Source organism: Physella acuta, unplaced genomic scaffold, assembly GCF_028476545.2.
Source record: "Physella acuta isolate Inbredline_101_S28 unplaced genomic scaffold, ASM2847654v3 ptg001439l, whole genome shotgun sequence".
Lineage (NCBI taxonomy): Eukaryota > Metazoa > Mollusca > Gastropoda > Physidae > Physella > Physella acuta.
The window spans coordinates 1-27,767 of record NW_026732954.1 but is presented as its reverse complement, the minus strand read 5'-3'; the positions used below and the strand labels follow the sequence as shown (position 1 = coordinate 27,767).

The 27,767-nt window shown below is 37.1% G+C and overlaps 2 protein-coding genes across 3 annotated transcripts; both read right to left on the bottom strand.

Moving 5' to 3' along the window:
- Positions 1 to 313: 313 nt before the first annotated feature.
- On the bottom strand, positions 314 to 7,960 carry LOC131927757 (sorting nexin-16-like). Of its 2 annotated transcripts, none has more exons than XM_059283552.1 (8): positions 7,902 to 7,960; positions 4,907 to 5,539; positions 4,521 to 4,610; positions 4,116 to 4,264; positions 3,444 to 3,513; positions 2,387 to 2,523; positions 1,753 to 1,881; positions 314 to 1,339 (listed from the first exon to the last, which is right to left on the bottom strand). In XM_059283552.1, the coding sequence occupies exons 2-8, from the start codon at positions 5,465 to 5,467 to the stop codon at positions 1,291 to 1,293; spliced, it is 1,185 nt and encodes a 394-aa protein (XP_059139535.1). In that variant the 5' UTR covers positions 5,468 to 5,539; positions 7,902 to 7,960; the 3' UTR covers positions 314 to 1,290. The 2 variants fall into 2 exon arrangements, with proteins under 2 accessions (XP_059139535.1, XP_059139534.1); XM_059283551.1 differs by lacking the exon at positions 7,902 to 7,960 and adding an exon at positions 7,260 to 7,421.
- Positions 7,961 to 9,175: 1,215 nt separating this feature from the next.
- On the bottom strand, positions 9,176 to 24,047 carry LOC131927753 (N-acetylneuraminate lyase; the record flags this gene model as incomplete). Its single annotated transcript, XM_059283548.1, has 9 exons — positions 9,176 to 9,741; positions 11,430 to 11,595; positions 11,969 to 12,114; positions 13,556 to 13,648; positions 13,984 to 14,059; positions 17,272 to 17,329; positions 23,092 to 23,179; positions 23,390 to 23,460; positions 23,983 to 24,047. Coding segments are annotated over 9 exons (909 nt in total), but the record flags the coding sequence as incomplete, so codon positions are not given.
- Between the last annotated feature and the right edge of the window lie 3,720 nt (positions 24,048 to 27,767).

Below are 27,767 nucleotides of genomic sequence, written 5' to 3'. Positions count from 1 at the left end.
GCTTTGGTTGTCTCCCCTTACATAAAGTCTTATAAAGAAATGTGATTGCTTCTCTATGCCTCCTGGGATAAAATGGAAGGATAACCAGTAAGAATGAGCTTAAAGTTATCTTTAAAAAAAACTTGGGTTACAATTTTTTAATATGTCATCAGTAACTACAAATAAATTACAATATAACTACTGCAACTAATTTGAATGCTTTGTGAGAAGAAAAAACTATCACAAGAACTAACAAGAACCAATCCCTTTCAGGATTGTAAATGTGTAGGTCCCACAGTGGAGACAAACTTCAGGCTATTATATCCATTAGTTTTTATACCTCATTTCTAGTTATGTTATTTAGATAAAATATTTAATATCTGAATATAATTATTATATAGTAAATGCATTGTTAATAAAAATATAGTAGTTTTTTTTTAATAATACAATTTCTGTTAGCAATTATTAGACCTTAATAACTAGAAGAAAAAAAGTAACATGGGTACATTAGTTATGTATCTGGTATGACTAGAAATAATAAAAAAGCTAAGGACATCAAGCAGCAAACAAATCTTTTAGAAAACAAACAGAACGGGAGTGATGGGGTTGAACCTTTTACAAAAATACAAAAACCAAACCTTACCAAAGGTAAATTTACAATCCCAATAGAAAATATAAATTTTTAAAAAGTGGACAAGAAATGTAAAAATAAAAATAAAATTTTTTTGACACCTAATTGGTCAAGAGTCAAGTTAAAATCAAATCCAATTAAAGAGATTTTTGTTCTGAAGAAGATATTTTAAATGAACACTGGCTGTACATATTAAATGGGAATAAAACTCATCATTACTACTTTTTTAAACTATTGCTTTTTTTTTTATCTTTCATGGGTAATATACTTAATATGTAAAAAAAATCATTAAAAATTTTAAATAACAATATACGGTAAATATACATTTAGCTGTAAGTTTAGGTATATATTTATATTGCCAATTCTCAGAAAATAATTATTTTCAAGGATCCTGTGGTTAGTGGCTACATCAATTTCTTTGTATAAGTCACAACCAAAAAACAAAACTACTTTTTTATAAAATATAAAACAATACGCTGTTATTATACTTCATACCATAACAAAAGCACTATAAAAAACTGTTAGTGCAGTTGCTGATGTTCTGTTTAAAGGACGAATGATTGTGTAAAACAAGGCACTAAATTGTATACTAGTCTAAAGCATCTTAAAAAATACAACTGTAGGCGCTTGTGTTCATCACGAGGTCATAACAATCTGTTGTGGTAGTCAGGTCAAGTTAGTTAGGTGACTTCTGTGGTTTGTGGACTTTCACTGGCTAGATCTTCATTTCTGAAGGTAGAAAAAAGTGCATTAATGGATCATTTAATTTGTAGATCTAGCTTAAAGAACAATGATAGATCTACATGGTTTGGGATTCAAGTACTGTTATTAAAGCTGTATCACGCATATTATCCATTTAAATTGATACATCAATAAAAAATTAGCTATAACCCTTATCTAAACAGGTTGCTAAACTAATCATTTAGTAACAAAAATAATAAGCATATTTTTTTTAAAGTTACTGACAATTTAATAATTCTATTTAATGTAGTTTATATTTTTAAACAAGCCAGCCAAAGGAAATATCAAAAGATCTACATATTTTTAACTTATTAAAGATAGATTATTAGTTTATTTTTTTATTTATTTTTTTACCGATAGGATATCAATAATGATTAATGCAAGGACAACTCCTGACTTACTTTGCTTCATCAATTTTGCTTGGCTTGATAAAATCCCCAGAATTATATATCGACTCATAACGTAGAGTGCCAGTTGATACACGTCGCTTTTCAGTGGTTCTTTCTTTGCTCAACAGTTTGGTTAGCTCACTGGAAAGGAAGAAAACTTTGAGGTAGAGCGGGCACAAAAAGAGAGTCACACATAAATAGAATCTGAGACTGAGAACAAAAGTCAAACCTGACTGTGTAACACCAGTGGCAGGCAGCTAATGCCCAGAGCGACAACAGGCTAATCAACTCAAGAAAAAATCAAAATGTAACCAACTTGACTTTGCATATTATAAACTAAACCACCAACTTGACTTGCCTTTTATAAACAAAATATATAACAAAATCTAACAATTTGACACTGCCTGTTATAAACTAAACCACCACAAAAAATTTAACCAACTTGACTCTGCCTTTTATAAACTAAACCGCCACAAAAAATAAAAATGTAACCTACTTGACTCTGCTTGTTATAAACTAAACCGCCACAAAAAATAAAAATGTAACCAACTTGACTGCCTGACATAAACTAAACCACCAAAAAATGTAACCAACTTGACTGCCTGATATAAACTAAACCGCCACAAAAAATAAAAATGTAACCAACTTGACTCGGCCTGTCAACAGCACCACCTGGTTCTTGTACAGGTCTAGTTCCTCCTGCAGTAAGTTCATCTCTGTGTCTTTCTCTGTCAGTTCTTTACGCAGTCTGTATACCATCTCTTCCATGCTTTCACAATGTGCCTACAAGAGAGGACCATTCACTGAACATGGAACTAGCAGAATATGAATGTTTAAATAGAATACGGTAAAGAGAAAATACATGAGAGGACCATTCACTGAACATGGAACTAGCAGAATATGAATGTTTAAATAGAATACGGTAAAGAGAAAATACATGAGAGGACCATTCACTGAACATGGAACTAGCAGAATATGAATGTTTAAATAGAATACGGTAAAGAGAAAATACATGAGAGGACCATTCACTGAACATGGAACTAGCAGAACATGAATGTTCATTAAGACTAGGGTGAGAGAAAATACATGAGGACCATGCACTGAACATGGAACTAGCAGAACATGAATGTTCATTAAGACTAGGGTGAGAGAAAATACATATGAGGACCATTCACTGAACATGGAACTAGCAGAATATGATTGTTAAATAAGACTATGGTACAGAGAAAAAAATTTTGTGTTAATGCAAAAAAATTGTATTTTAAATCTTATAAGATATTAAATTCATCAATAAAAATTAATTCAAAAGTGACAAAAGGGAGATGGCAATACAAAATTATTAAATAGCAGTCATTCAAACAGCAAGATAACTTAGATGAGTTGGTGTTACTTTTTACTGTCACAATTGAGAGCTAACCAAGGCCATTTATAACAGTACATAATTGTAAAATAAAATTAAGATTGAAAATTACTTATTATTTAGTCGAACAATACTAGCTATTTTTTTTAGTTGATGTATGACTTTATTTCTTTCGGATCAAAATAATTATGCCTCAATAAGTTAATTTAAGTGCTGATGCAACATAGTGAATTTTTAAATATTCAAATTTAAAAAATACCATCATATGTAAGCTTTTCCGCACTCCAGAAACGATGTGACTCATTAGCTACTTAATTAAGATGTCTAAATCAGATGTACTAACCCGACTCTCCTCCAGGCTATCATGGGGACCAGGTGGGTCATCAAAACAAAAGAAGTCCCGGACAGGTTGACTGAAAAATTGTTTCTTTTACTCAATAAAAGTGTCCTATTCAGATTGGTTATTTGATAAATATTTGTTTAAATTGAATATTATTTTGTGAGACTGATTAGTTATTTGATAAATATTTTTAATTATTTTATATAACATTCAATTTGTGTTACATTTTTTAAAAATCTTTGTTAAATGCTTGAAAATTAAATAAAGAATTTATAAGTAAGCTTAATATTGTAGGCTAACATGAAATTGGGGAAATTTAAGGATATAATTATATCTTTTTTAACTGATGAGTTAAACACAAATCTAATAAATTTTGCTAATAATACAAATCTATGGAGAATTATGTGGCTTTTTAAGGTTAAAATTTCATCTCAGGGGAAGTGCAGGATTACTGAACAGTCCCTGATGAATTGTAGAAATTTTAATCATTCTATATTAAAATAATTTGTAGACAAAAAACATTTCTTAAAAAGCTTCATTTTCCAGGAATGTTAAAAAAATTTCAGCTAATTTTAAATGTATTGGATTCCTAACTAACAATGTGGGTGTTACACTCATAATTAAAATGCATAACACACTGTTTTGATATACTTTAATTAAAAAATGAAATGTCACCTGTTGACTATATCCCTATGGCCAGTGACATTGTTGAGAAAAGCTTGTAAACCTAGCTGCCTTTCCTCCAAAAATTCTGCATCAAAATTGCTGCGAAACCAACGCTTTGGGGGCAAAGCGAGACGAAAGTTAGGAAAGAGGACAGCAAGCTGTAAAAGAAAAGATAACCTATTAATAATACAATTTGTTAAGGGAGATGATATTGAAATTATTTCCTCAAAAGTTATAATTGATTAGCTTCTGCTTTTGATAAATCCAAGGAATAACACAAATATAAATTTACAAAGTTTAAAAAAGAAATATCAAACTTAATAACAAGCTTATTACAATTACAGGTGTTTTTTTTCAGGATGTTTTAAAACAGCTTAATTTACAACACCCTAGTGAATGTAATGAGACACTTACTTGATCATTTAAATGACAAAAGTCTGAATATCTTCTAAAAATAAACCAGCCCAAATCATCTTCTGATAGTGTTACATGGATTTTGAAAACCTTTTGTAATATAAAACAAAAAAAATTAATTTTATAATTCAAAACTGATAAATCACAATAATAAAATGTAAGCACATTTTTTTAAATAAAATTTTTATTTGTTTTCTTTTTCGAAAAATGAAATGTTGCAGAACATTATTTCTTTGCAATTTCATGATTTTAAAATGGAGAAATAAAAGATGGCTAAGAATACTGTAATCATAAAAATGCTACAATTCCATGCATTCAAAGCTGAAATATAGAAAATATGAAGGCTTAACATGTTTATTATCTAGTTGTTTTATATTTTCATTTACCGTGAATTTCGAGCGAGCTTCCATTGTCTCATGGCCTACAATCGGCACTAAAATTGTCCCAGGCATCATGAGATATTCCTTGCTTGCTTCCAGCGCCTTGACCACAGTAGTTAACCCACCACACTCAGAACCTTCCCCGTCCAGCTGGTCACTGAAACCACAGGAATTCTCAGACTCTGTTTCAATATCACAGCCAATGCATGAATCTGTTGTCGATGACCGACTTTTCAACAAGGGGGCGCGGTCTGATGTGCAGGTGGACAGAACAGCAGAAGTGGAATGTTTTATTTTAGGTGTTGACCTCGACACTGGATCCCCAAATTCATCATTTACAATGGTGCTGCTTTTATCTGTGAGATTCTGGCCTTCTCGTAAATCTACATCCTGCCAAACTGACAAATTCTGTTTGTCTTGTCCCACGCTGACCAAACTTTGAGATTCAGTGTACTCACACTCAGGGCTGGGTGTGGCAGGGCTCTCTGGTGGCATTTTTTTGGGGCTGAATGATGCAGAGATTTCTCCAGTATCATTTGTGTTAATGCTAAAGCCTTCTTCACTCATGGCTGCATAAAGTAGTAAGTGACACAGTTCATATCAAGGGATAAATTGTGTTAAATTTTAAAGCATCTTGGCCTAAAAGAGAAGTTAATTTAAACTTTAAATTTCAACTTATTACAAAACACAATAACAGTCAAATAACAGGTTCATATACAATATTTAAGTATAATGAAAGCTTACTTATGATTACAATTATTCACAATTACATTATTCAGAAAATGATAATTAGACTGTATGTAAAACACCTTTTATATTCTTATTATTTTCCTAAGCAATTAATTTATCAGCTGGTTAATGAACTTATATTAATATTACTATTATAAAGCTTATCAATTCAAAATTCAACAATCTGTGCACACACCTAATTGAATTGAATTACTTATTAAAACTTATTATCATAACAATGATGAATAAACCAGGAGTGATCTCCCCTAAACTTTCTCAAATATTCTTATATAACATTACGGGGAATGGCAACTCGGGATATAGATATGATTTTTAATTACTTAAACTTTTTAAAATAGAATATAATCTGGTAGAAAAAAAAAGCAAATCTTAGTACTTTATAAACTCTCATGCGTTTCTTGAGAAATCTGAAATAATGAAAATTACTACTTCCGGTCAACGTAAATTACTCAAAATATGATAGAAGGCAGAGAATTATATCTTTTACTTACATGTGAAATTTCATTTATCTATCTGAAATCAAGTTATAGGCTTTTGAAAAATTGAAAGTAGAAAAAGTTCCACTTCAGGTTATCGGTAATCGCTCAAAAGTTGATACGGATCTACAATTTTAATATAATCCAGGAATTTTCATCAACCTAGCTGTAACAGTACTCAAGTAAACAGACACAGACACACACACACATACATACACACACACAGACAAGATTTCAAAACTAGGTGTAAAATGTTGAGATTTGCAAAAATCTCAATTTTTTTTTTTTTGCACAATTACACAAGTCAAGGCTTTCTTCATGGTAATCTATCGTTTTGGGTACGTAAAATCGCCCGCGGCTATTAATGTACGAAAACGTTACCTCATTGTCAAGGCTGTAATAGAAGTATATTGTGATATGTTTGTGTCAAATATTATAGATAAATGAATAATAAACCTAAATCAATGGCTAAATATATCAATATAGGCCAGAAATTAACTTTAAACAGCAGTGCCTGCAAGCAAGATTTGCTATATAAACAGCGGCCATTTGTAAAATAGAGTGACTTCCGCCTGAATCTTGCACTATATGTCAATAAAAATAAAACTTTAACAAGATGGCTGCTATAGTAAATGAGCATGGTTGCATCTGTTGGAAACATCGCTGGTGTTCATTTATTACTGAAAAGTTTTAATTCAATTGTTTAAAAACAGGTACATAAATGAAACAAGGAAACATTTTTGTATTTTTCAAAACATAAATCCTCCTCAAAATGTGAAATAATTATTAAAATGTAAGGAGTCACCTGTTTTTCACATTACTAGTCGCGGGCGATTTTACGTACCTAAAACGATAGATTACCTTCTTCATACTTCATAGAGAAAGTAAATGGGGCACAGTGAAATAGAGTTCATCTGTTTTTGTGACCTAAGCATATGGAAGTATAGTATAAGTAGTGTGGTCAGCACTATACCCAGCAGATTTAACTTTTAGTTTATTAAAAAAAAAAAATTATAGTTTTGTATTGTAATATTAATATTATTTTAAAATTAATATGGTGCAGAGTCCAGTTTTGTCAAGCCATGGTGGGCCATAGCCATGATCATGATATGATAGATCTAGTTAAAATTTACTTAAAACTGTAGATTGAGCCTACTACTAGATCTAGTACTAGTCTTTATTACTAGATCTAGATCTAGATCTATATATTCTAGAATCTCGATCTACATCTGACATCTAGATCTAGAATCTAGTTTCTAGAAGAACACAGCCATAATCGTTTTTGTTTATTGTTATTCTTCGTGACTATGAGTCAACTAAAATAAGACGTACTGCTGTAGTTACTGAACCAGGTCGCAGTTTAAAAATTTTTTAATTGTACAAAAGTAAAAAAAAAAAACATGGCCTAGTTTAAAATCTGCTTATTTAATAAGAGATTAATTTAGTTCTAGGTCCATCCATTATATTTACTGTCAGCTGATATTCGTTTAGTATAGAATAATTTTAAAATAAAATATTTCAAAAGAAGGTTCTATTTTTATTGTGGAGCTTTACGTTGGTAGAATGTTATTATAGGCTGAGTCTAACTAAATCTAAGATCTAGTTCTAGATCTAGATCTAGATCTAGATCTAGATCTCATACTGACAATGTGCCAGTTTTTATCGATTCTTCGCAATTTTATAAACCGTTTCTGTGTAATATTATTGATCTAGTTTTAATGCTTATATTTGCATTTCTGATAACCTACTATAAAGGTTATATTAAATAAACCTACCTGTTTTCCATAAATAATTTAAAGTATATTGTAAGCGGGAGCTGTTGACCTATTATTTATTAAATACGCACGTAAGCCACAATGGGTAACATCTGGTCACACTGGTTTCATCAATAATGTTACACAGATCATAAGAATCAGTAAGCCTGTAGCCTACTAGATCTAAGTAGGACTATAATTTTGATATAACTAATATGCATATTTTAAAATTAGCTTGTTTAAATCAAACATCCTACAGAAGGCTTTTTTTTGCAAGTTTACAAATCACACTATCAGTTTATGATTTACTAGATCTAGTAGCCTAAAAGCTTACGACAATGTGAATTTTCCTTATTTATCTAATCAAGTTCTAAATTAGCATAAACTAATTTGCGTCTTTGTTTATTCTTAAGTTGTAGCCTTACATATCGAACATCAGAGGTAAAGCGACCGATTCCTGCGCCCAGGTAAAACTATTCAGTATCAATTTTGCTCCCTCTTATTCCCCCCCCCCCCCCACCCCCGTCCAATTACACATGTAGTTATTCAATTTGGTGAAAAGCTCACCCACCCCTCCTAGTTGGAAATGTTGTTACTGGCGCTTTCTATCAGTCACTACCCATCCCGTAAAGTGTTTCTCTATAGTTGTGGCACACGACTGATGTAGAAAACATTTAAATCTCTGTGTAAAGCCATATAGCCTTGTACTTTCTTAACTTTAACTGTGTATAATTCAATACCCCAGCTTGAGCGTTTTAATTTTTTTTCTTGCCCTTTTGGCGCCTCCTTAGGGTCGGCGCCCGAGGCGGCCGCCCATCCCGCCCTCCCCTTGCCAAACCACTATAGAACATGGGTTTTACGTAATATGTGGGAGAATCGAAGGATTAGAGGTCGTCCACAAATGACGTCACACTTTTTTTCTCTTTTTTTTGAGGGGGGGGGGTACACTTTTACTCCCCCTCTTCTCGCATTTGTTGCACATCGTCACAAAACTAAGGCAGGTCAACGTTAAGTGGGTTATGCAAAGGTATGACGTTACATTTACTGCCCCCTACCCTTATTACACACCGTCATAAAAGTCCGATCCCTCCAACCCCCAGCCCCAGGTGTACAAAACGACCTCAGATCAACTGAAACAGCATAATATATCTAGTTGGCTTATGTTAGGCTTTGGGGTTTTCATGACAAACAGCCCTTTGTTAAAAAATATGTTTATTTGCCAAGTCTAAAGCAAGTCTCGTAAACTGCTATTATAGCACAGTTGAAATTTAAAAAAATAAATAAATGCGTAGATCAAGCCTACATATAAAATTGTGCCCGCTTTACCTTTAGGCATTCGTGTCTAACACCTCTAATAAACAAAAGAAATTAAAAAACATTGTGTAGTTATTTTTAAACACACATAATTATTTTTATTGATTATAATAATGCAGTAATAATATATACGCTGTGAATATGAAAATAAGTCTAAGTGACATAAAAATACGACATAAAAATGTATTGGATATTTGTTAAATACTGGCAGTATTATTATACTTTTTTTCTCCATGATTTCGCTAAGACAAAACTGGTAATTGTGTCAGTGTTTCTTCCAGGCATCTCTTAAGTGCCCCCCCTCCCCTCCCCGGAGAAAAAAGTCTGGCAAAAAACACTTAATTGTATGCAGCAGATTTTACAGCAATCATTGTAGAAGCCTGCATCAGCCTATCTCGTCGTTACTTGACCGGTAGGCCGCACTCCTCTAGGTCCCTCTTGATGGAGGGGAGGAGGTCCTCTTGGATGTCCACCAGGGGGAGCCGCACTGGACCTGCCTCCACCCCCAAACACTTCATGGCGGCCTTGACGAATGCTGGACCTCCGCCTGAAACAAATGAAAGTATCGGGCCGGTTGTTGGAGTAACCGCTAGATATATTGCAGCAAGACAGACTGGCAGTCTAGAGCTAATTCAATACAAAGTAGATTAGTATTTAGGTCCAGCTAATTTGCTGTATGAGGGACGGCTAGACTGCTAATCCAAGCGTCTCGAGTTCAAATACGTGGCTAGGCATATTGCTGACAATGCTATCACTTCATATGCCAAGGTCTGAACATGATGAACATGCTGTATGTAAAGGGGGTAGGATATGTAAAATATAGAGAAAAACATGAATTTTTTTTTTGTAATTCCTAGCTATTACATCTACGTGCTTTGATTAAGCGAGGAACACCAACCCTATAATACCCAGGACCTTTCTCTGCTTTTGTCCCTACCCGTACTATATTGTGTCTCCATTTACAACTCTTAGTAGGCCTACATTGTGTCTCCATGTACAGTAAACATCACATTTTGTGTACAGATGTGTTTAACTAGTGTATCGCCCGTAACAGCTACTGCTACACACATAACAACCAGTGCCCAGCCCATAATAACCAGACAACCAGTGTCCCGCCCATAACAACCAGTGTCCCACCCATAGCAACCAGTGACCCGCCCGTAGCAACTAGTGCCCCGCCCATAACAACCAGTGCCCATCCCATAACAACCAGACAACCAGTGACCCGCCCATAACAACCAGTGACCTGCCCATAACAACCAGTGTCCCATCCATAGCAACCAGTGACCCGCCCGTAGCAACTAGTGCCCCGCCCATAACAACCAGTGTCCCATCCATAGCAACCAGTGACCCGCCCATAACAACCAGTGACCTGCCCATAACAACCAGTGTCCCATCCATAGCAACCAGTGACCCGCCCGTAGCAACTAGTGCCCCGCCCATAACAACCAGTGTCCCATCCATAGCAACCAGTGACCCGCCCGTAGCAACTAGTGCCCCGCCCATAACAACCAGTGTCCCATCCATAGCAACCAGTGACCCGCCCGTAGCAACTAGTGCCCCGCCCATAACAACCAGTGTCCCATCCATAGCAACCAGTGACCCGCCCGTAGCAACTAGTGCCCCGCCCATAACAACCTGTGCCCATCCCATAACAACCAGACAACCAGTGACCCGCCCATAACAACCAGTGACCCGCCCATAACAACTAGTGCCCCGCCCATAACAACCAGTGTCCCATCCATAGCAACCAGTGACCCGCCCTTTGCAACTAGTGCCCCGCCCATAACAACCAGTGTCCCATCCATAGCAACCAGTGACCCGCCCTTTGCAACTAGTGCCCCGCCCATAACATCCAGTGACCCGCCCATAACAACCAGTGACCCGCCCATAACAACCAGTGTCCCACCAATGACAACTATTCCCCGCCCATAACAACCAGTTTCCCGCCCATAACAACTAGTGCCCCACCCATAACAACCAGTGACCCGCCCATAACAACCAGTGTCCCTCCAATGACAACTATTCCCCGCCCATAGCAACCAGTTTCCCGCCCATAACAACTAGTGCCCCACCCATAACAACCAGTTTCCCGCCCATAACAACAAGTGTCCCGCCCATAACAACCAGTGTCCCACCCATAACAACCAGTGTCCCGCCCATAACAACCAGCGCTCCGCCCATAACAACCAGTGTCCCGCCCATAACAACCAGTGTCACGCCTACACAACCTACCATACTTTGTGCTGACGAGGAAAATCTTCCTGGCTAAAACCTGCTCCTTCCTGGCACCGTCCATGTCGCCACTGTCAAACGCTGACCTCATCCTCTTGAACACCGAACCCAAGTAGCCATTCAACACTGGGGTTCGAACCCCTAAACTCAAGGCAGGCAGGAGTTGCTGTTGCAAAGCATGTGGTTAGTCTAAAAAACGTTCTTATTTAAGGTGTTCATCCGGGGTATAAATTATAATTAACTTTAGGGTAAAGTGATAATAAGAGTTTCTTCCAGCCATCTCTTCGGGGTAGAGGGGGGGGGGGGGGGGGGCGGAGCCTCTCAGAAGAAAGTCTATCGCACCCCCCCCCCCCCTGAAAGAAATGGAATTTATATAGAAAATATATACTTTTAACAGTGTCCACCACCCTCCGGAAATTTTAATCCGCCCCCCTCCCCCGAAAATCTAAAATGTCCCCCCCCCCCCTTCCAGGAGAAAAAAAAGTCTGGAAGAAACACTGGTGGTATTGTAGTTTCGTATAAACTTTGGTGAGACAAACCTCGTCAGTGCCGACCATGATGTCAAACTTGCCCCCACAGACCTGGGTACAGTCCAACAGGGAGGGGAGCTCACGTGATGACATCTTGATGCCACGGAGGGTGGGGATACGGTCGTCAGCCAGTTGTAGGATCCTGGCCGTGTTGACTGGGGATGGGTGGATGGGTGGTTAGTTGGTTGGGTGGGTAGGTGGGTGGGTGGATCATGGGTGGGTGGATGGGTGGGTAGGTGGATGGGTGGATCATGGGTGGGTGGATGGTGGATGGGTGGATGGTGTATGGGTGGTTAGGTGGATGGTGGATCATGGGTGGGGGAAGGGGTGGATGTGGATGTAGATGAATGGATGGTTAGAAGGATGGGTGGATGGAGGATCATGGGTGGGGGAAGGGGTGGATGTGGATGTAGATGAATGGATGGTTAGAAGGATGGGTGGATGGTGGATCATGGGTGGGGGAAGGGGTGGATGTGGATGTAGATGAATGGATGGTTAGAAGGATGGGTGGATGGGTGGATCATGGGTGGGTAGATGGTGGATGGGTGGATGGTGTATGGGTGGTTAGGTGGATGGTGGATCATGCGTGGGGGAAGGGGTGGATGTGGATGTAGATGAATGGATGGTTAGAAGGATGGGTGGATGGAGGATCATGGGTGGGGGAAGGGGTGGATGTGGATGTAGATGAATGGATGGTTAGAAGGATGGGTGGATGGTGGATCATGGGTGGGGGAAGGGGTGGATGTGGATGTAGATGAATGGATGGTTAGAAGGATAGGTGGATCATGGGGTGGGGGAAGGGGTGGATGGATGAGTGGATGGAGATGAATGGGTGGAAGTGGTGCATGAATGTTGATGGTTGGGTTAGTGAATGTTGGTTGATGGTGTTGATCGAGAGTTGTTGATGGTTTGGTAGAGGAGTAGGTGGATATTGACGAGAGGGTGGATGGGAGAAAGAGTAGTAACTAGGTGGATGGTGGAATAAATGATGGGTTGATAGTATAGAGGAGGATGGGGGTTTGAGACCAAGGATGAGTATGTCGATGGCTGTTGTGTGGTTATGCTTAAGGCTGGTTGTGCGGTTATGTTTGTGGTTGGCTGTGTGCTTGAATAGTTGGCTGGATAATCTAATGAGCTGATGAATTTTTATTTATAGTGTGTTTTAAATTATGTATTGGAGATCGATTAATAAGTTATAGGAGTGGATGTACATGGATAGATCGGTGATTAAAGTTGAGATATTCTGATATTTGGAAGGAATTATAAATCAACTAAATGTGGAATCAAATAGATGATCAGTAGAATATCGAAAATATCAACATACAGCACTGTCTATCACAGTTTCGCGTCAGTAGAACGAGCCTGAGTTCACTCAGCTCTGACGGGTACCTGACTCACGTTAAAGAGAGTAACAACGGTTGAGCATTGTGCTGACCACACTTTCTCTTGGTCACAGAAACAGGTGAGCTCTACTTCACCTGCCCTGCGTCTAAAGGGTACTTTACTAACTTACACTCTCAAGCCGCGATATAGTAAGGACGTACACATACAGCTGCTATCACATGAGACAGCACTGACCAGCCGCGCATGACTTACGGTTGACCCCGCTCATGAAGTTGATACAGTAGTAGTAGAAGGGCGTGTCGGGGGCGGCGGCTGCGACTTGCTCCATGTATGTCACCATGATTTCTGTAACCATGGAAACAAAAATATTGCAGTGTGAGTTGTTGAATAGGTGGAGAAACCAGTCTATAAAAAGTTATGAAACGGTTATAACGCAAGGAGGAGGAGGAGGGGGGTTAGTACCATGTAATACCAGAGGTGAAACCAATTCAAAAAATCAATAACTGTTAAAAATATGTTGAATCCCGTGTTTCAAATCTAGTGTTTCAAAATAAAATCCTTTATTTATTTAAAAAAAAGAATTTCAATACATTTTTATACGTGTATACTCTATTATGCCTATCATTCAAATCTTCATTTTAAAAATTTCAGTTAATACTAGATCTATACATAGTTCACACCTTCGGTTTGGGGCCGGAAATACGTCGGCGACATACAGGCAATGGCTGTTGCTTTCACCTCCCCTGCATGTCGCGCCTGAAATAGATACAAATACAATGTCATGAAAAAGACACGCGAATATACTCTTAAAAGTGTGTTGGGTGGTTCAAGTATATATTTTCTATAAAAATGTGTAGGGCTCTATATTCTTTACTGCCCTCCACCAACGGGTGTGGATACCGCAGGATCCATGTTATCTAAACCGTGCTACTCTTGAAAAAAAAACTGGTTTTTCTCCGAGGGGAATGGGTAGGGGTCACACACTAACATTTTCGCGCGGGGTGGGGGGCCGAAGACACTATGTTGAATATTTATTTTCTTTATAAATTACATAGAATAATGTAATTATGTATTATATATTTTCTCTATTTCTTCAGAGGAGCTGTGGACGTACATCGGGTGGGCAGTGCCCCCTCCCTAGTCCCCGTATAAATGCCTGAAAGAAACTCTGATCTAAAAAGATGTATGGTCATAAATTTGTATGTTTGAAAAAAAAATCACCTCAATTTTCTAGTATTGCCGAGATGGTGTACTATCACTACTTGGAGTTTGAAAAATGTATAGATCTATCCATCGAAAATAAGTTTTTAAAAACTTATTTTTTGTAATTACAGGTGCAATTGCTTAATTTTTTTTAAAAAATTACGTTACATTTTCAATTTGAAAAAAAAAAAATTTAAATAATATAAATGTGTTACATAACAAGGGAGGCCATCTTGATAAATTTCACAGGCAGTCTGTTTAAGTGCAGTTGTCTTTCTTTGTTTCTTTTTTAAGATAACTTGAGGTTTCTTTATCACTTAGTGACTTAGTTAATCAGTCAGATGATCTGGTGTTCACGGCTGTTTTAAATGTTCACAAATCTTAGAGCCCAGAGACCATGCTAAATAGGACCAGATAAAACTAATGTATGGGAAAAGTTATAAACGGTACGGATTTGTACCCTGATCTAGACAACAACCTAGAGAGTTCTGTTGTTTTAGAAAGAAACAAATTGACTCCTAACCAACTAACCAATGAGTGCCAAAAATGTGACGAATGTATTCAACTAGTAATGTTTTAAAGTGTCAATCTCCGGACAGATGAGGCTCGTTAGCTGAGGACAGCAGCCCATCTAGGAGAGAAAACTTCAAAATCAAACAACTACTTTGTTGTAGTTTGTTCTTGGGTGGACAAAGGATATGGAAGCAAATCCAAAAATCCAGAAAGAAAAGCAGGATGAAATCGGAGCCAACGGCCATATGTCGCATACATGTTGACACGTAATATTTAAGTGTTGGATGAAATCCCGTTTAACATTACAACAAAGAACGAAGAAGATATATTTACTATTCTTAGATAATCAACGCTGAAACCAAATCCTGTAGGTCTATGAAAAACATTAATACAAAGCTTTTAATTTTATGTAAACAATAAAAAAAAATATAAAATAATTAAAATTTTCCTTTTATTGGTTGCGTAATGCTGCATTAAAATTTATCATCGTTAACACCTGTGTTTCTTCCAGACTTTTTTCTCCATGGGGGCACATTTATTATTTGCGGAGGGGTGGGGGGAGCGGACATTTTCCGGGTGGGCGGACACTGGGGGGGGGGGGCGGTAGACTTTCTATGGTGGGGGGCGGACTCCCGAAGAGATGTCTGGAAGAAACTCTGGTTAAGCCACGGCATATTGTCTTAAATCAGGGGTCGGCAACCTGCGGCTCGCGAGCCGCATGCGGCTCTTTCGATGGCAATATGCGGCTCTTCAGCTCCATGCACAAATATTAATACTTATTTTATTTTATTTTCAAAACTCATTTTTTTTTTCTGAAAACGATATAAGAATAAATATAAACAATTATCACTTGCTGTTCTATTAGAATGTTTAGTTACTCCCTGTTTCAATGGAATTCCTATTAAATTGTCCATCTCGAACAGTGTTTCTTCCAGAAATGTGGGGGGGGGGGGGGGGGTGGAGAGACACTTTTAAAAGTATTTTCTATATAAATTATATAGGGTCGACCCTCTTCGGAGGGTGGGGGTGTGCTCCCGAAGTGATGCCTGGAAGAAACTCTGATCCCAATTTTTTTTAGATAAAATATTTTTTGTTGAAGATACGTAGAGCGGTAAATTACTTAATTTCGAAAAATCTTTATAAAATGTGATGAAACCAATGCAACTATTAACATTAATTACTTCAGTATTAAAATAAACAAAATGAAGGATGGGTTCACTGAGAGATTTGAGCATTTAAAAACATGCAAGTTATTATGCAAGTACTCTGACGTTCATAGTAGATTCTCTCAAAAACAAATGAGATTAGCTTTGAGCTGTTTGTAATTGATGCTGGTTCTCTTCAAATGAAATAGCTGGATTTGAAAACGACACATTTGTGGAGCGGTAAATTCGTAGAACTCAAGTGCAAGTAAAAATAGTTGGAGGTCCAGTAAAACAAACACGTTACGCTGCACAAGTGGACAGCTCTAAAAGAAATGGCGAGAGTTTAAGCACTTAAGGGGAAGAAGTTTGCATGTGGAGTGCTGACGATTTTCGGGTCAACATATTCATGCGAGCAAGCGTTTTCTTGCATGAATAAAAAAAAAAAGTAAAGAAAGAAGGCAACTAACAAATAAAAATTTAGAGGTGTGCTTGAAACTGAAAACAGCAAGTTGCCAGATTTAACCAAACTTTCAAACGGCATGCAAGGCAAAATTATTGTAAATATAATTCAATAATTAGTTATATAATTTTGATGATTGATTGTATTATTCTAGCAGAACTAGCTAAAATACTTTAATATTTTTTGTGCGAAACATAAGTACGTTTTTATATGAATAAATATTATTTCATATTTAAAGTTATTTATTTCATAATAAAGAAATGAAAATGTTATTGGCTCTTTTAAATCTGGTAAATTTTTTTTTTTTTTTTTTTTTTTTACCCTAGTCAAAATTAAAATTCGAAATAGACAGTGTATGTTCAGAAGTCTAATCAATCTGGTAAATTTTTTAAATTGGAACTTTTGGCTTTTCCTCTGAAATAAAGTCCTGTTCTGTCATCTAGAGATTATATATTTGTTACTTTGTCGTAATTTTAGTTTGTTTTATACGAGTGATATTTGATGACTGTTTTATGTTATCGACGTTACCCATCGATAAAAACGTTGTTGTATAGAGTCGCCATTATTTACTCAACAATTAATGTTTACCTTGACGTAATGATTTACAACAACACCACTAATAATATTCTATAATAAGTGGTAATTACCAGTTGGATTGTGTCCCTTAGATTGCCCGTGCCGACATGTACAATCACCGAAGACAACCTGGCCAATGAAACAAGTAATTTTAATGTCTATATGATCAATCAAACAAGTCATTTTAATGCGTGTATGATCAATTGCACAAGTCATTTTAATTTGTATATGATCGATTACACAAGTCATTTTAATTTGTATATGATCAATGAAACAAGTTATTTAAATGTGTATATGATCAATGAAACAAGTCATTTAAGTGTTTAGCCTATATGATCAATGAAACAAGTCGTTTAATGTCTATATTATCAATGAAATAAGTCATTTAGTGTTTAGCCTATATGATCATTTTATTTCTCTATGATCAATGAAACAAGTCATTTTAATGTTTAACCTATTGATCAATGAAACAAGTCATTTTAATGTTTAGCCTATATGATCAATGAAATAAGTCAAGATTGTAATGACTACATTATTTTAATGTATATATGATCAATTAAATAAGTCATTTTATTTCTCTATTATCAATGTAACAAGTCATTTTAATGTGTACAAGATCAATAAAACGGCATGTTGTATAGTGGAGGCCTGGTCAATGAAAAAAAGTCATTTTGATGTGTGCACGGCCGTTTAAATAAGTCATATCCTTGTGCGCGTACAAGCTAGAGAAGGGAACAATTCATTTAATATATACATGACCGGGTCAATTAAACAAGTCTTTCTATTGTAAACGTAGTGTGTGTCTGTGTGTGAGTGTGTGTGTGTGTGTCTGTCTCTGTGTGTGTGTGTCTGTCTCTGTGTGTGTGTTTGTGTCTGTCTGTCTGTGTGTTTGTGTGTCTGTCTGTCTGTGTGTTTGTGTGTTTGTGTGTGTGTGTGTGTGTGTGTGTTATGTATGTATTAAGCACCAACCAACGTGGCAGAGAAATAGATTGATAGGTTTAATGTAAATAGTACTGTTGTTTAATAAAGTAGTAATTTTTATATATCACTCCAGTTTACACTCGCATAATATGTTCCTATACCTTTGCTAGCAAACACTGACAGTTTTAAAAATACATAAGCGAGCCAAATCTAGATTTCATTTGATGAAACGGTCTTGGAGACATTCTACCGCTTGTAAAAAAAACAACACGGCTGAAAAAAGTGCGGTGCGACCCCCTATATAAAAAAACTTTCAACCGAGTCCAACGAAACAGTTAGAGACTATTCATTGCCATTCAGCTGGGTGACATGTGACGCCTATTTAAGAGAACTTACGTATAACAGCAATCAAGTTAAAAACATTAGATTTGTCAGTCAGGCATGACTGTCACTGACTTGAATTGCCAGTCAGAAATGACTGTCAATGACTTGACTTTCCAGTCAGAAATGACTGTCACTGACTTGACTTTCCAGTCAGAAATGACTGTCAATGACTTGAATTGCCAGTAAGAAATGACTGTCAATGACTTGACTTTCCAGTCAGAAATGACTGTCAATGGCTTGACTTTCCAGTCAGAAATGACTGTCAATGACTTGACTTTCCAGTCAGAAATTACTGTCACTGACTTGACTTTCCAGTCAGAAATGACTGTCAATGACTTGACTTTCCAGTCAGAAATGACTGTCAATGACTTGACTTTCCAGTCAGAAATGACTGTCAATGACTTGACTTTCCAGTCAGAAATGACTGTCACTGACTTGACTTTCCAGTCAGAAATGACTGTCAATGACTTGACTTTCCAGTCAGAAATGACTGTCAATGACTTGACTTTCCAGTCAGAAACTTTCCAGTCAGAAATGACTGTCAATGACTTGATTTTGTCAAAATTGGGCCAATTAAATATTTTAGCGCCGTAATGTATTCACTGACTCCTACATATGCTGCAGCAGCTGACTCCTACACGTGATATACTGGCTGACTCCTGTACTGACCACTATGCTGACTCATATACTATTTCCTCTGCAGATTCCACTGTCAATTTAGCGAGATGCTACTCTATATGATAACTTAATTAATCAAGAATTGCCAGAAACAAAAAAAAAATTTGCCCCGGGAGGGATGGTAGCCCTTCACATATTTTATTTAACTGAAACTAGATACTAAAATAATGTACATTAATTGAAACACCAGCTCTATATATTGCAATTTAGTCTTTGTATAAATTTCAAACACCCCCCCCCCCCCCCACAACACCACCACGGTAAAACACTTGATTTGTCCTGTTGTAATAAATATATATTTCTGTATATTCAAAATATTACTTTGCTATTGTTATGCTTGTTTTATTTTGACTAGAATATATAATGTATCTAATGTATCCAAATAATCTAAACCTTGTTTACATCAAGGGCTTTTGCATTTTAAACCAATCAGCTTGCTATCGGAAAGAAAAGCCTGACAAAAGCTAGTATTATTATACATAAAGAACGCATGAATACAGAATTTGGCAAGCTATCAATACTCTCAAGTTTTGGCTTCGTTTCTGCTGGCTAGCAAGCTCGCTAACGATTGGCTAATATTTCTTAGGTTGTGGCTGTATATCAATTCACGTCTAGCATAGAGGAAGTATTTTAAGCAAGCACTATTTTCCAAAAATTAATTAATTTCAAATCTTCGAACTCATTAAAATTTAGAACGAAATTTGAAATATTTCAGTCATAATTATATTATATCACCTCTGATCAACGTAACAACTTAATTAGTTTGTTATGTGTATGGCGTGCTAATGTTGATGAATATCCATGAATGGAGTTGTTTGAGTATAAAGGAATCGTGCACATATTTATATAACTGAGAGGCAGTGAGGGGTGATATAGAGAAATGTTATGTAAAATGTTTGATTTTCTTTATAATTTTCTTTAATTGTTTACGTTTTATTCATCTATTTATTAATTTATTTTGCCAACGTTTTATTATTTAGATTGGTTGAATGAATCCGTTGACGTAACCGGTTTAAACCTTTTTATATTTGTATTCAGGGCTTGATAAATATTTCTAACGATTTGAAAGAAAGATTTTTCTGTAAAGTGGCGTGCGCGTCTCAAAATTTATTTTACAACCCACATTTCTAAAGTAACAAATTAATGCACACTTTTTTGGGAGAGGGGGAGGGGGCACAAAGGAGGAAAGACAGTTATGTAATAGGATCCGGGTTGTGTGTGGAATGTTACATAACTTTGTAGGTCAGAGGTGGGTATAAGGATGTATATTCTTAAGATAAATAAAATGTACACAATTCCAAGAAATATCGTCCCGAAAATAACAACAACACGACATCAGCTAAACTTGTGTAGTGTAACAACAACATGCACGATATTCATGACTAACTCAGTCTGCCACGATACATGTGAATCCAAGCATGAGGGACGGGGTGGGGGGGGGGGGTACAAGGAAGGGAATTGGTTTAGGAAAGTTGGAGGAAGAAATGTCCACTTTTGCGTTCTATCTACCACCAGCTTTGTAAACAAGTAATAAGAGAAACTTGCTTTTTGTGTTTGTGTGCGTTTGTGTGTGCGTGTATTTATGTGTGTATATTGTGTGCAACTTTGTTGCCTTGTGCATTTGTGTGTGCGTTTGTATGGCGTTATTTGTGTGTAGGTTACTTTTATGTGCGTAAGTATACGTGTATATTTGTGTTTGTATGTTATTATGTGTGTGTACGTTTGTTTTGTGTGCGTTTGTATACGTGTATGTTTGCGTTTGTATGCAATTATTTGTGTATTATTTCTTTTATGTGTGTTTGTATACGTGTATATTAGTATGTCATTATTTGTATAAATCTTTCATTTCTGTGCGTTTGTATACGTGTATATTTGTGTTTGTATACATTTATGTGTGCATCTTTACTGCTACGCGCATATTTTTGTGTTTGTATACCATTATGCATCTGTACGTTTGTGGGCTTTGGTTTAAGTTCCTGATAGAAATGGAAACTTTAACCGTAAAAAAAGTTGTTTCACAAAAAAAGTATTTTTTTAATTTGAAACAATGAAACGTAACCCTAAGATTTGATATTAAGTTTTTTGTTAGATTTTAAGCTTCATTACAAACCAAATTTCTTTTTAAATGTGAATTATCTTTTGAAAGTTGCCATCATTATACCTACAAACAGTGAACCCTATAGGTGTTACTAACAGTTTAGATGTGATTTTTTTGTATGTTTAAGTTTCAAACTCCGTGTGTATGGTTAACCTTACCAAGTGTGTATGTGTGCATGCGTGTGAATGTATGTGTATATATGTGTCCATGTGTGTAGTATTAAATCCGTGTGATGTTTACACATCCTCTCCCGTGCCCCCTCCCCCCACGTTAATAATCGTCCACAATCATTACTTCCTCTTCTCCAGTCATGATAAAAACGTATTATCTACACAATGATCCTAACAGATAAAACAAAAACATGCAAAAAATATGTTTCACTGATACGTAATTTAGATTTGTATTTTTTAAACGTGAATGTGTGATACTTGTCTGATTAAATTTATAAAATAAAACGGTCTGACGCCAGCTTCCAAAACAGTGATTGTTGTTTATTTATTTATTTTAAATTTATTTTGGGGGGTGGGGAAGGGTGGGAGAGGAGAGTGGGGGATGGTTAGCTGTTGGCCACACAATTGCCAGGTGAAAGTTCGCTGTATTTATTGTTAAGGGTGGGTGAGGTGGGGTGAGGTGGGGGTGAGGTGGGGGTGAGGTGGGGGTGAGGTGGGGTGAGGTGGGTGTAAGGTGGGTTGTTGGCAGTAATCGCAGGATAGGGAGGTGAGTGGGTTGTCAGTGTTATTGTGATGGTCTAATTCAGTGGTGGGGGTCAGTGCTATTGTGATGGTCTAATTCAGTGGTGGGGGTCAGTCTTATTGTGATGGTCTAATTCAAGGGTGGGGGTCAGTGCTGTTGTATGATCTCAAATAAAGTGGGACAGTGTTATAGTGACGGTCGCATACATAGTAGGTCAGTGCTATAGTGACGGCCACATACAAAAGGGGTCAGCGCTATAGTGAGTGAAGGCCACATAAAAAGGGGTTTAGTACTATAGTGACGGCCACGTAAAAAGGGGGTCAGTGCTATAATGACAGACATATACAAAGTAGCGGTGACCCAGTGATGTGGTGCGGGGACATTTGTATTACGTCAGGTGTGGACTTTGGATGTCACGAGCATGTCTATACCATGTATGAAGTGCACCACTTAGGTCTAGACAGCGAAGAGTCGCCATACACAGGTTATAGTATACTCTTTAGAGTTGTGTCATAGTTACTTGATGTTATCTGACAGTCGGCTACACACGGAGTTAGGATTGTGTCATGGTCACTCTAAGTCGGTTGCGTAAGGGTTTAGCTGCGCGTCATGGTTACCTACCTCTATCAGTTAACAGTAGGGCACGTGATACTTTACAACTAACGCTAGTTAAACAAGTAAAGTGAAGTGCCCTTTCGAGCATGACGATCGATCCACTTAGGACCGCATTAAGCATTTACTTCCATTGTCCATATTTAGCACTTACATTGCTTGTCCGTATTGAGAACTTAATTTCTTTGTAGTATTTTTTCTTATTTTTTTCCTATTTAAACACGGACTTCCCTTGTTATTAACAATTACTTCCCTTGTTTTAGCACTTACTTCCCTTGTTTTAGCACTTTCTTCCCTTGTTTTAGCACTTACTTCCCTTGTTTTAGCACGTACTTCCCCTATTTAAACATTTACTTCCCCTGTTTTTAGCACTTACTTCCCTTGTTTTAGCACTTACTTCCCTTGTTTTTAGCACTTACTTCCCTTGTTTTTAGCCTACTTCCCTTGTTTTTTAGCATTTACTTCCCTTGTTTTTAGCACTTACTTCCCTTGTTTTAGCACTTACTTCCCTTGTCCGTATTTCACCCAAGCGGCCGCTACTTGTTTTCTTTCTTCAACAGTCAGAGATAACCCCTCGCCTAGCGTCCCTAGCACTGATGGAAGAGATTGGAAACACAACTGACAATACAATAATCTCTGATTTTAGTGTGGCTGACAATACAACAATGTTTAAATTATAGGAAATTTGACTGACTAAATTTTTATTAAACTTGGTTTGACTGACAATCCAACAATGTTGGCAAACATAAAATTTGACAATCTGATGTAGCTAATGCTTTACATATTTAACGTCATCATCTTACCAAACACCCCATTGATGTCGTTGTTGGCTAGAAAATCAACGTAAGACTCGACGGCTTCTGTATCCACGTCCCTGTTGATCGAAGATAATGTTCACAAAATATTATCCTGGCATTGCAATGTCGGTAGAGTGTCTGCCTCTTGTGGAGGCGGGTGGGAGTTCGAGTCTCACGAGGGATAAGGGATTTAAATTTGTAGTTCAATCTGTACATTTTTTGAGCTCTACTGAAGCATGCATTGTAAATAAGGTTGTTTTAAATTTAGATGTAAAGTGTGTTTAGCAGACAAAGTCGAGTTCTTGTACGCGATCTATGTGTAATTAAGACCAATAAAAACTGGTTATGTCCAAAATACCCTGACACCGTTACCGTAATAACTAAGGTACCCCCAGCACGCCCTAGGTATGTCCATAACTGAGTTCGTACAGTATCACTCTACCCAACGAGTGATACGCAACTTAGCAGAACCCCCATCCGCCGTCTCGAACACTTTGGTCATATATTTTCTAAAAATAGTCCTGTAGTAAGTACGAAAATGCCCTATTGATAATGTGAGATTGCTTCCTGTTCAAATATGTCAAATATTTCTGACGTACCCATTGTCTTTGAGAGGGGTGGCAGGTGCACTAATGATGCCATTGATGCGGAAATCTTTGGGTACCTGCAGACAATTATTACAAATGTAATTGACAGGTGGGAGTGTAGGGTTTGCGGGGTTCGGGAGGGGAGGGGAGGAGAGGAAAAAACATGGTGAATGTTCGAGCATTAATGGCCTTTTCCTTAGAGTCGCAATAAATTATTTGAGGTCCTCGAAAATATGAACAATTTGTTCCTGATGCAACTCCGTGCAATGAAATGACTTAATAAAGTGGCCTAATAAAGATTCTAACTAATGAAATACATATTCCTTGAAATAAGACCTAATGAAGTTGTTTACAAAAAATCTTATATAATTTCTGTGCCATGAATAGCCTAATAATGTTTTGCGCAGGTCGTGAGAGAGTCATCTACCCAACCCCAAGATTGAAGTATGATTGTTTCATGTACCTGCATGAGGCCTGAGTCCCCATGGATGAGAGAGTGAGAATCAATGATGGCTCAGCTTAACGCACACAGTCAACAACTTTCCTTGCATATATAGAACTCTCTGCCCAACTTCATACAGCGAGTATGTTTTTAAACTTAAATTAGTGTTAACGTCTAGATTTGGTTTGTAGATAGACAAGGGATCAATGTCACAGAGGAGACAATTAAAGGGCCTATGCAATAGGACAGACTATCAAAGTGCTACTATAATAAAGGAGACATGTAAAATAAACCGGTAGTGATCTCCCCTAAACTTTCTCGAATATTCTTATATAAAACAACAGGGGATGGTAACTGGGGATATAGTTATGATTTTTAATCCATTTTAAATACTTAAACTTTTAAAAATAGAATAGAATCTCATAAAAAAAACATTGCGCACCAAGCAAACGCCGAATAAAAACGCGTATAATAGTGCGCAATATTATTAGTACTTTAAAAATTTACATTAGTTTTTTGAGAAATCGGAAGTAGCGTAAATTACTACTTCCGGTCAACGGAAATTACTCAAAATTTAACAGAAGGTAGAGAATTAGATCTTTTACTTACATGTGAAATTTCATTTATCTATCTGAAATAGTACTCAAGTTATAGGCTTTTGAAAAATTCAAAGTAGGAAAAGTACCACTTCCGGTTATCGGAAATCGCTCAAAAGTTGATACGGATCTACGATTTTGATAAAATACTTATATATGAAATTTCATCAACCTAGCTGTAACGGTACTCAAGTTATCGTGTTTACACACGGACAGACAGACAGACAGACAGACACACACACACACAGACATACGGACAAGAATTGCAAAACTATGTTTTTCCGTATCAGTGAGGTGTAAAACGTCGAGATTTGTAAAAATCTCGATTTTTTTTTTGCACGATTACAATACTTTCTCTATACTACGTATATACGAGAAAGTAAAAAGGGCTAACGTAAAAATGGAGAAAATCAAAGGGCCAGTGCTGAAGTGGAGACAATCAAAGGGTTAATGTAATAAGGAAATTTAAAATGTCAAAGTAAACAAGGTGAGACAATCAAAGGGTTAATGTAATAAGGGAAATTTAAAATGTCAAAGTAACAAGGTGAGACAATCAAAGGGTTAATGTAATAAGGAAGAGATGTAAAATGTCAAAGTAACAAGGTGAGACAATCAAAGGGTTAATGTAGTAAGGAAGAGATTTAAAATATCAAAGTAACAAGGTGAGACAATCAAAGGGTTAATGTAATAAGGAAGAGATTTGAAATGTCAAAGTAACAAGGTGAGACAATCAAGGGTTAATGTAGTAAGGAAGAGATTTAAAATGTCAAAGTAACAAGGTGAGACAATCAAACGTACAATGTTATATGGGAGACAATCAAAGGGTTAATGTAATAAGGAAGAGATTTAAAATGTCAAAGTAACAAGGTGAGACAATCAAAGGGTTAATGTAGTAAGGAAGAGATTTAAAATATCAAAGTAACAAGGTGAGACAATCAAAGGGTTAATGTAATAAGGAAGAGATTTAAAATGTCAAAGTAACAAGGTGAGACAATCAAAGGGTTAATGTAATAAGGAAGAGATTTAAAATGTCAAAGTAACAAGGTGAGACAATCAAACGTACTATGTTATATGGGAGACAATCAAAGGGTTAATGTAATAAGGAAGAGATTTAAAATGTCAAAGTAACAAGGTGAGACAATCAAACGGACAATGTTATATGAGAGACAATCAAAGGACCCATGTAAGGGGGGAGACAATCAAGCGACCAGCAAAACAGGATAGACAACCTAATGTAATAGGGAAGCCAATCACACTGTCTATCTAAATCCCATGTTGTGTAACCGTCCGGTAAATTATTTTTTATTGTTTGTTGTTTTATGTTTTTGTTTTTATTTTACACGCTACTGACCGTTTTTACATCAGACAGGCGCCATCACATGCGATACCACATTCCAGGTCAACGCAACCTTGCTCCCGTCCCCTGAAGGACGGGTCACGTGATCACAACATGAACGTGATCACAATGTAAACAAAGAGAAAGTCGGTGTGCGTGTGGTTGTGTTATCTGGTGCTTACCTCAGCCCGTACGATAAGTGCGTATTTAAACTTCGATCTGGTTAGATCAATAAACAATACAAGAAAAAATATGTCGTCGGGTGCTGGGGGAGGAAGTTATAAAGTTGGTTTCGCTTTTACCTGAGATGCGGGGGGGGGGGGGGGGGTGAGGTTTGGGACAGGGTAGAAATAGGAGGGGGAGTGACTCGTTGTGACACAAGAAGAAAGGGAGGGGGAGTGACAGGTTGTGACACATGTAGAAATAGGGGGAGTGACAGGTTGTGACACATTTAGAAATAGAGGGAGTGACAGGTTGTTGACACACGTAGAAATAGGGGAGTGACAATATTGTGACACATGTAGAAATAGAGGGAGTGACAGGTTGTTGACACATGTAGAAATAGGGGGAGTGACAGGTTGTGACACAGGTAGAAATAGGAGGAGTGACAGGTTGTGACACACGTAGAAATAGGGGGAGTGACATATTGTGACACATGTAGAAATAGGGGGAGTGACAGGTTGTGACACATGTAGAAATAGGGGGGGAGTGACAGGTTGTGACAAATGTAGAAAGTAGAAAGGGGGGGGGGAGTAGACAGGTTGTGACTCATGTAGAAATAGGGGGAGTGACAGGTTGTGACACATTTAGAAATAGGGGGAGTTACAGGTTGTGACACATTTAGAAAGGGGGGGGGGGGTGACAGGTTGTGACACATGTAGAAATAGGGGGAGTGACAGGTTGTGACACATGTAGAAATAGGGGGAGTGACAGGTTGTGACACATTTAGAAATAGGGGGAGTGACAGGTTGTGACACATGTAGAAATAGGGGGAGTGACAGGTTGTGACACATGTAGAAATAGGGGGAGTGACAGGTTGTGACACATTTAGAAATAGGGGGAGTGACAGGTTGTGACAAATGTAGAAAGTAGAAAGGGGGGGGGGGGGGGGAGTGACAGGTTGTGACTCATGTAGAAAGTAGAAAGGGGGGGGGGGGGGAGTGACAGGTTGTGACTCATGTAGAAATAGGTGAGTGACAGGTTGTGACACATGTAGAGAATGGGGTGGGCAGAGACTGTAGAAAAAAGTAGGAAGGGGGTTTGTGACATGGATAGATGTAAAGGTTAAGACAGGCCGTAGTTCAAGAGATGATGAAAGCTGTGTCACCCTGTGCCTCCCTGTACGATCTTTTATCTTTGTAGACGCGATAAGACGTTTCTTTATAATCCAAGGAAAACATCGATCTTGAACCAAATCTTTCAA

What these genes read in the sequence shown, in the direction of transcription:
- LOC131927757 (XM_059283552.1), bottom strand. Translation starts at nt 5,467, where the DNA reads ATGAGTGAAGAAGGCTTTAGCATTAACACAAATGATACTGGAGAAATC. An exon ending in TTTGTCATTTAAATGATCAA is followed by an intron (nt 4,265 to 4,520) that starts GTAAGTGTCTCA and finishes TTTCTTTTACAG; the next exon opens with CTTGCTGTCCTCTTTCCTAA. An exon ending in ATAGCCTGGAGGAGAGTCGG is followed by an intron (nt 2,524 to 3,443) that starts GTTAGTACATCT and finishes CCTCTCTTGTAG; the next exon opens with GCACATTGTGAAAGCATGGA.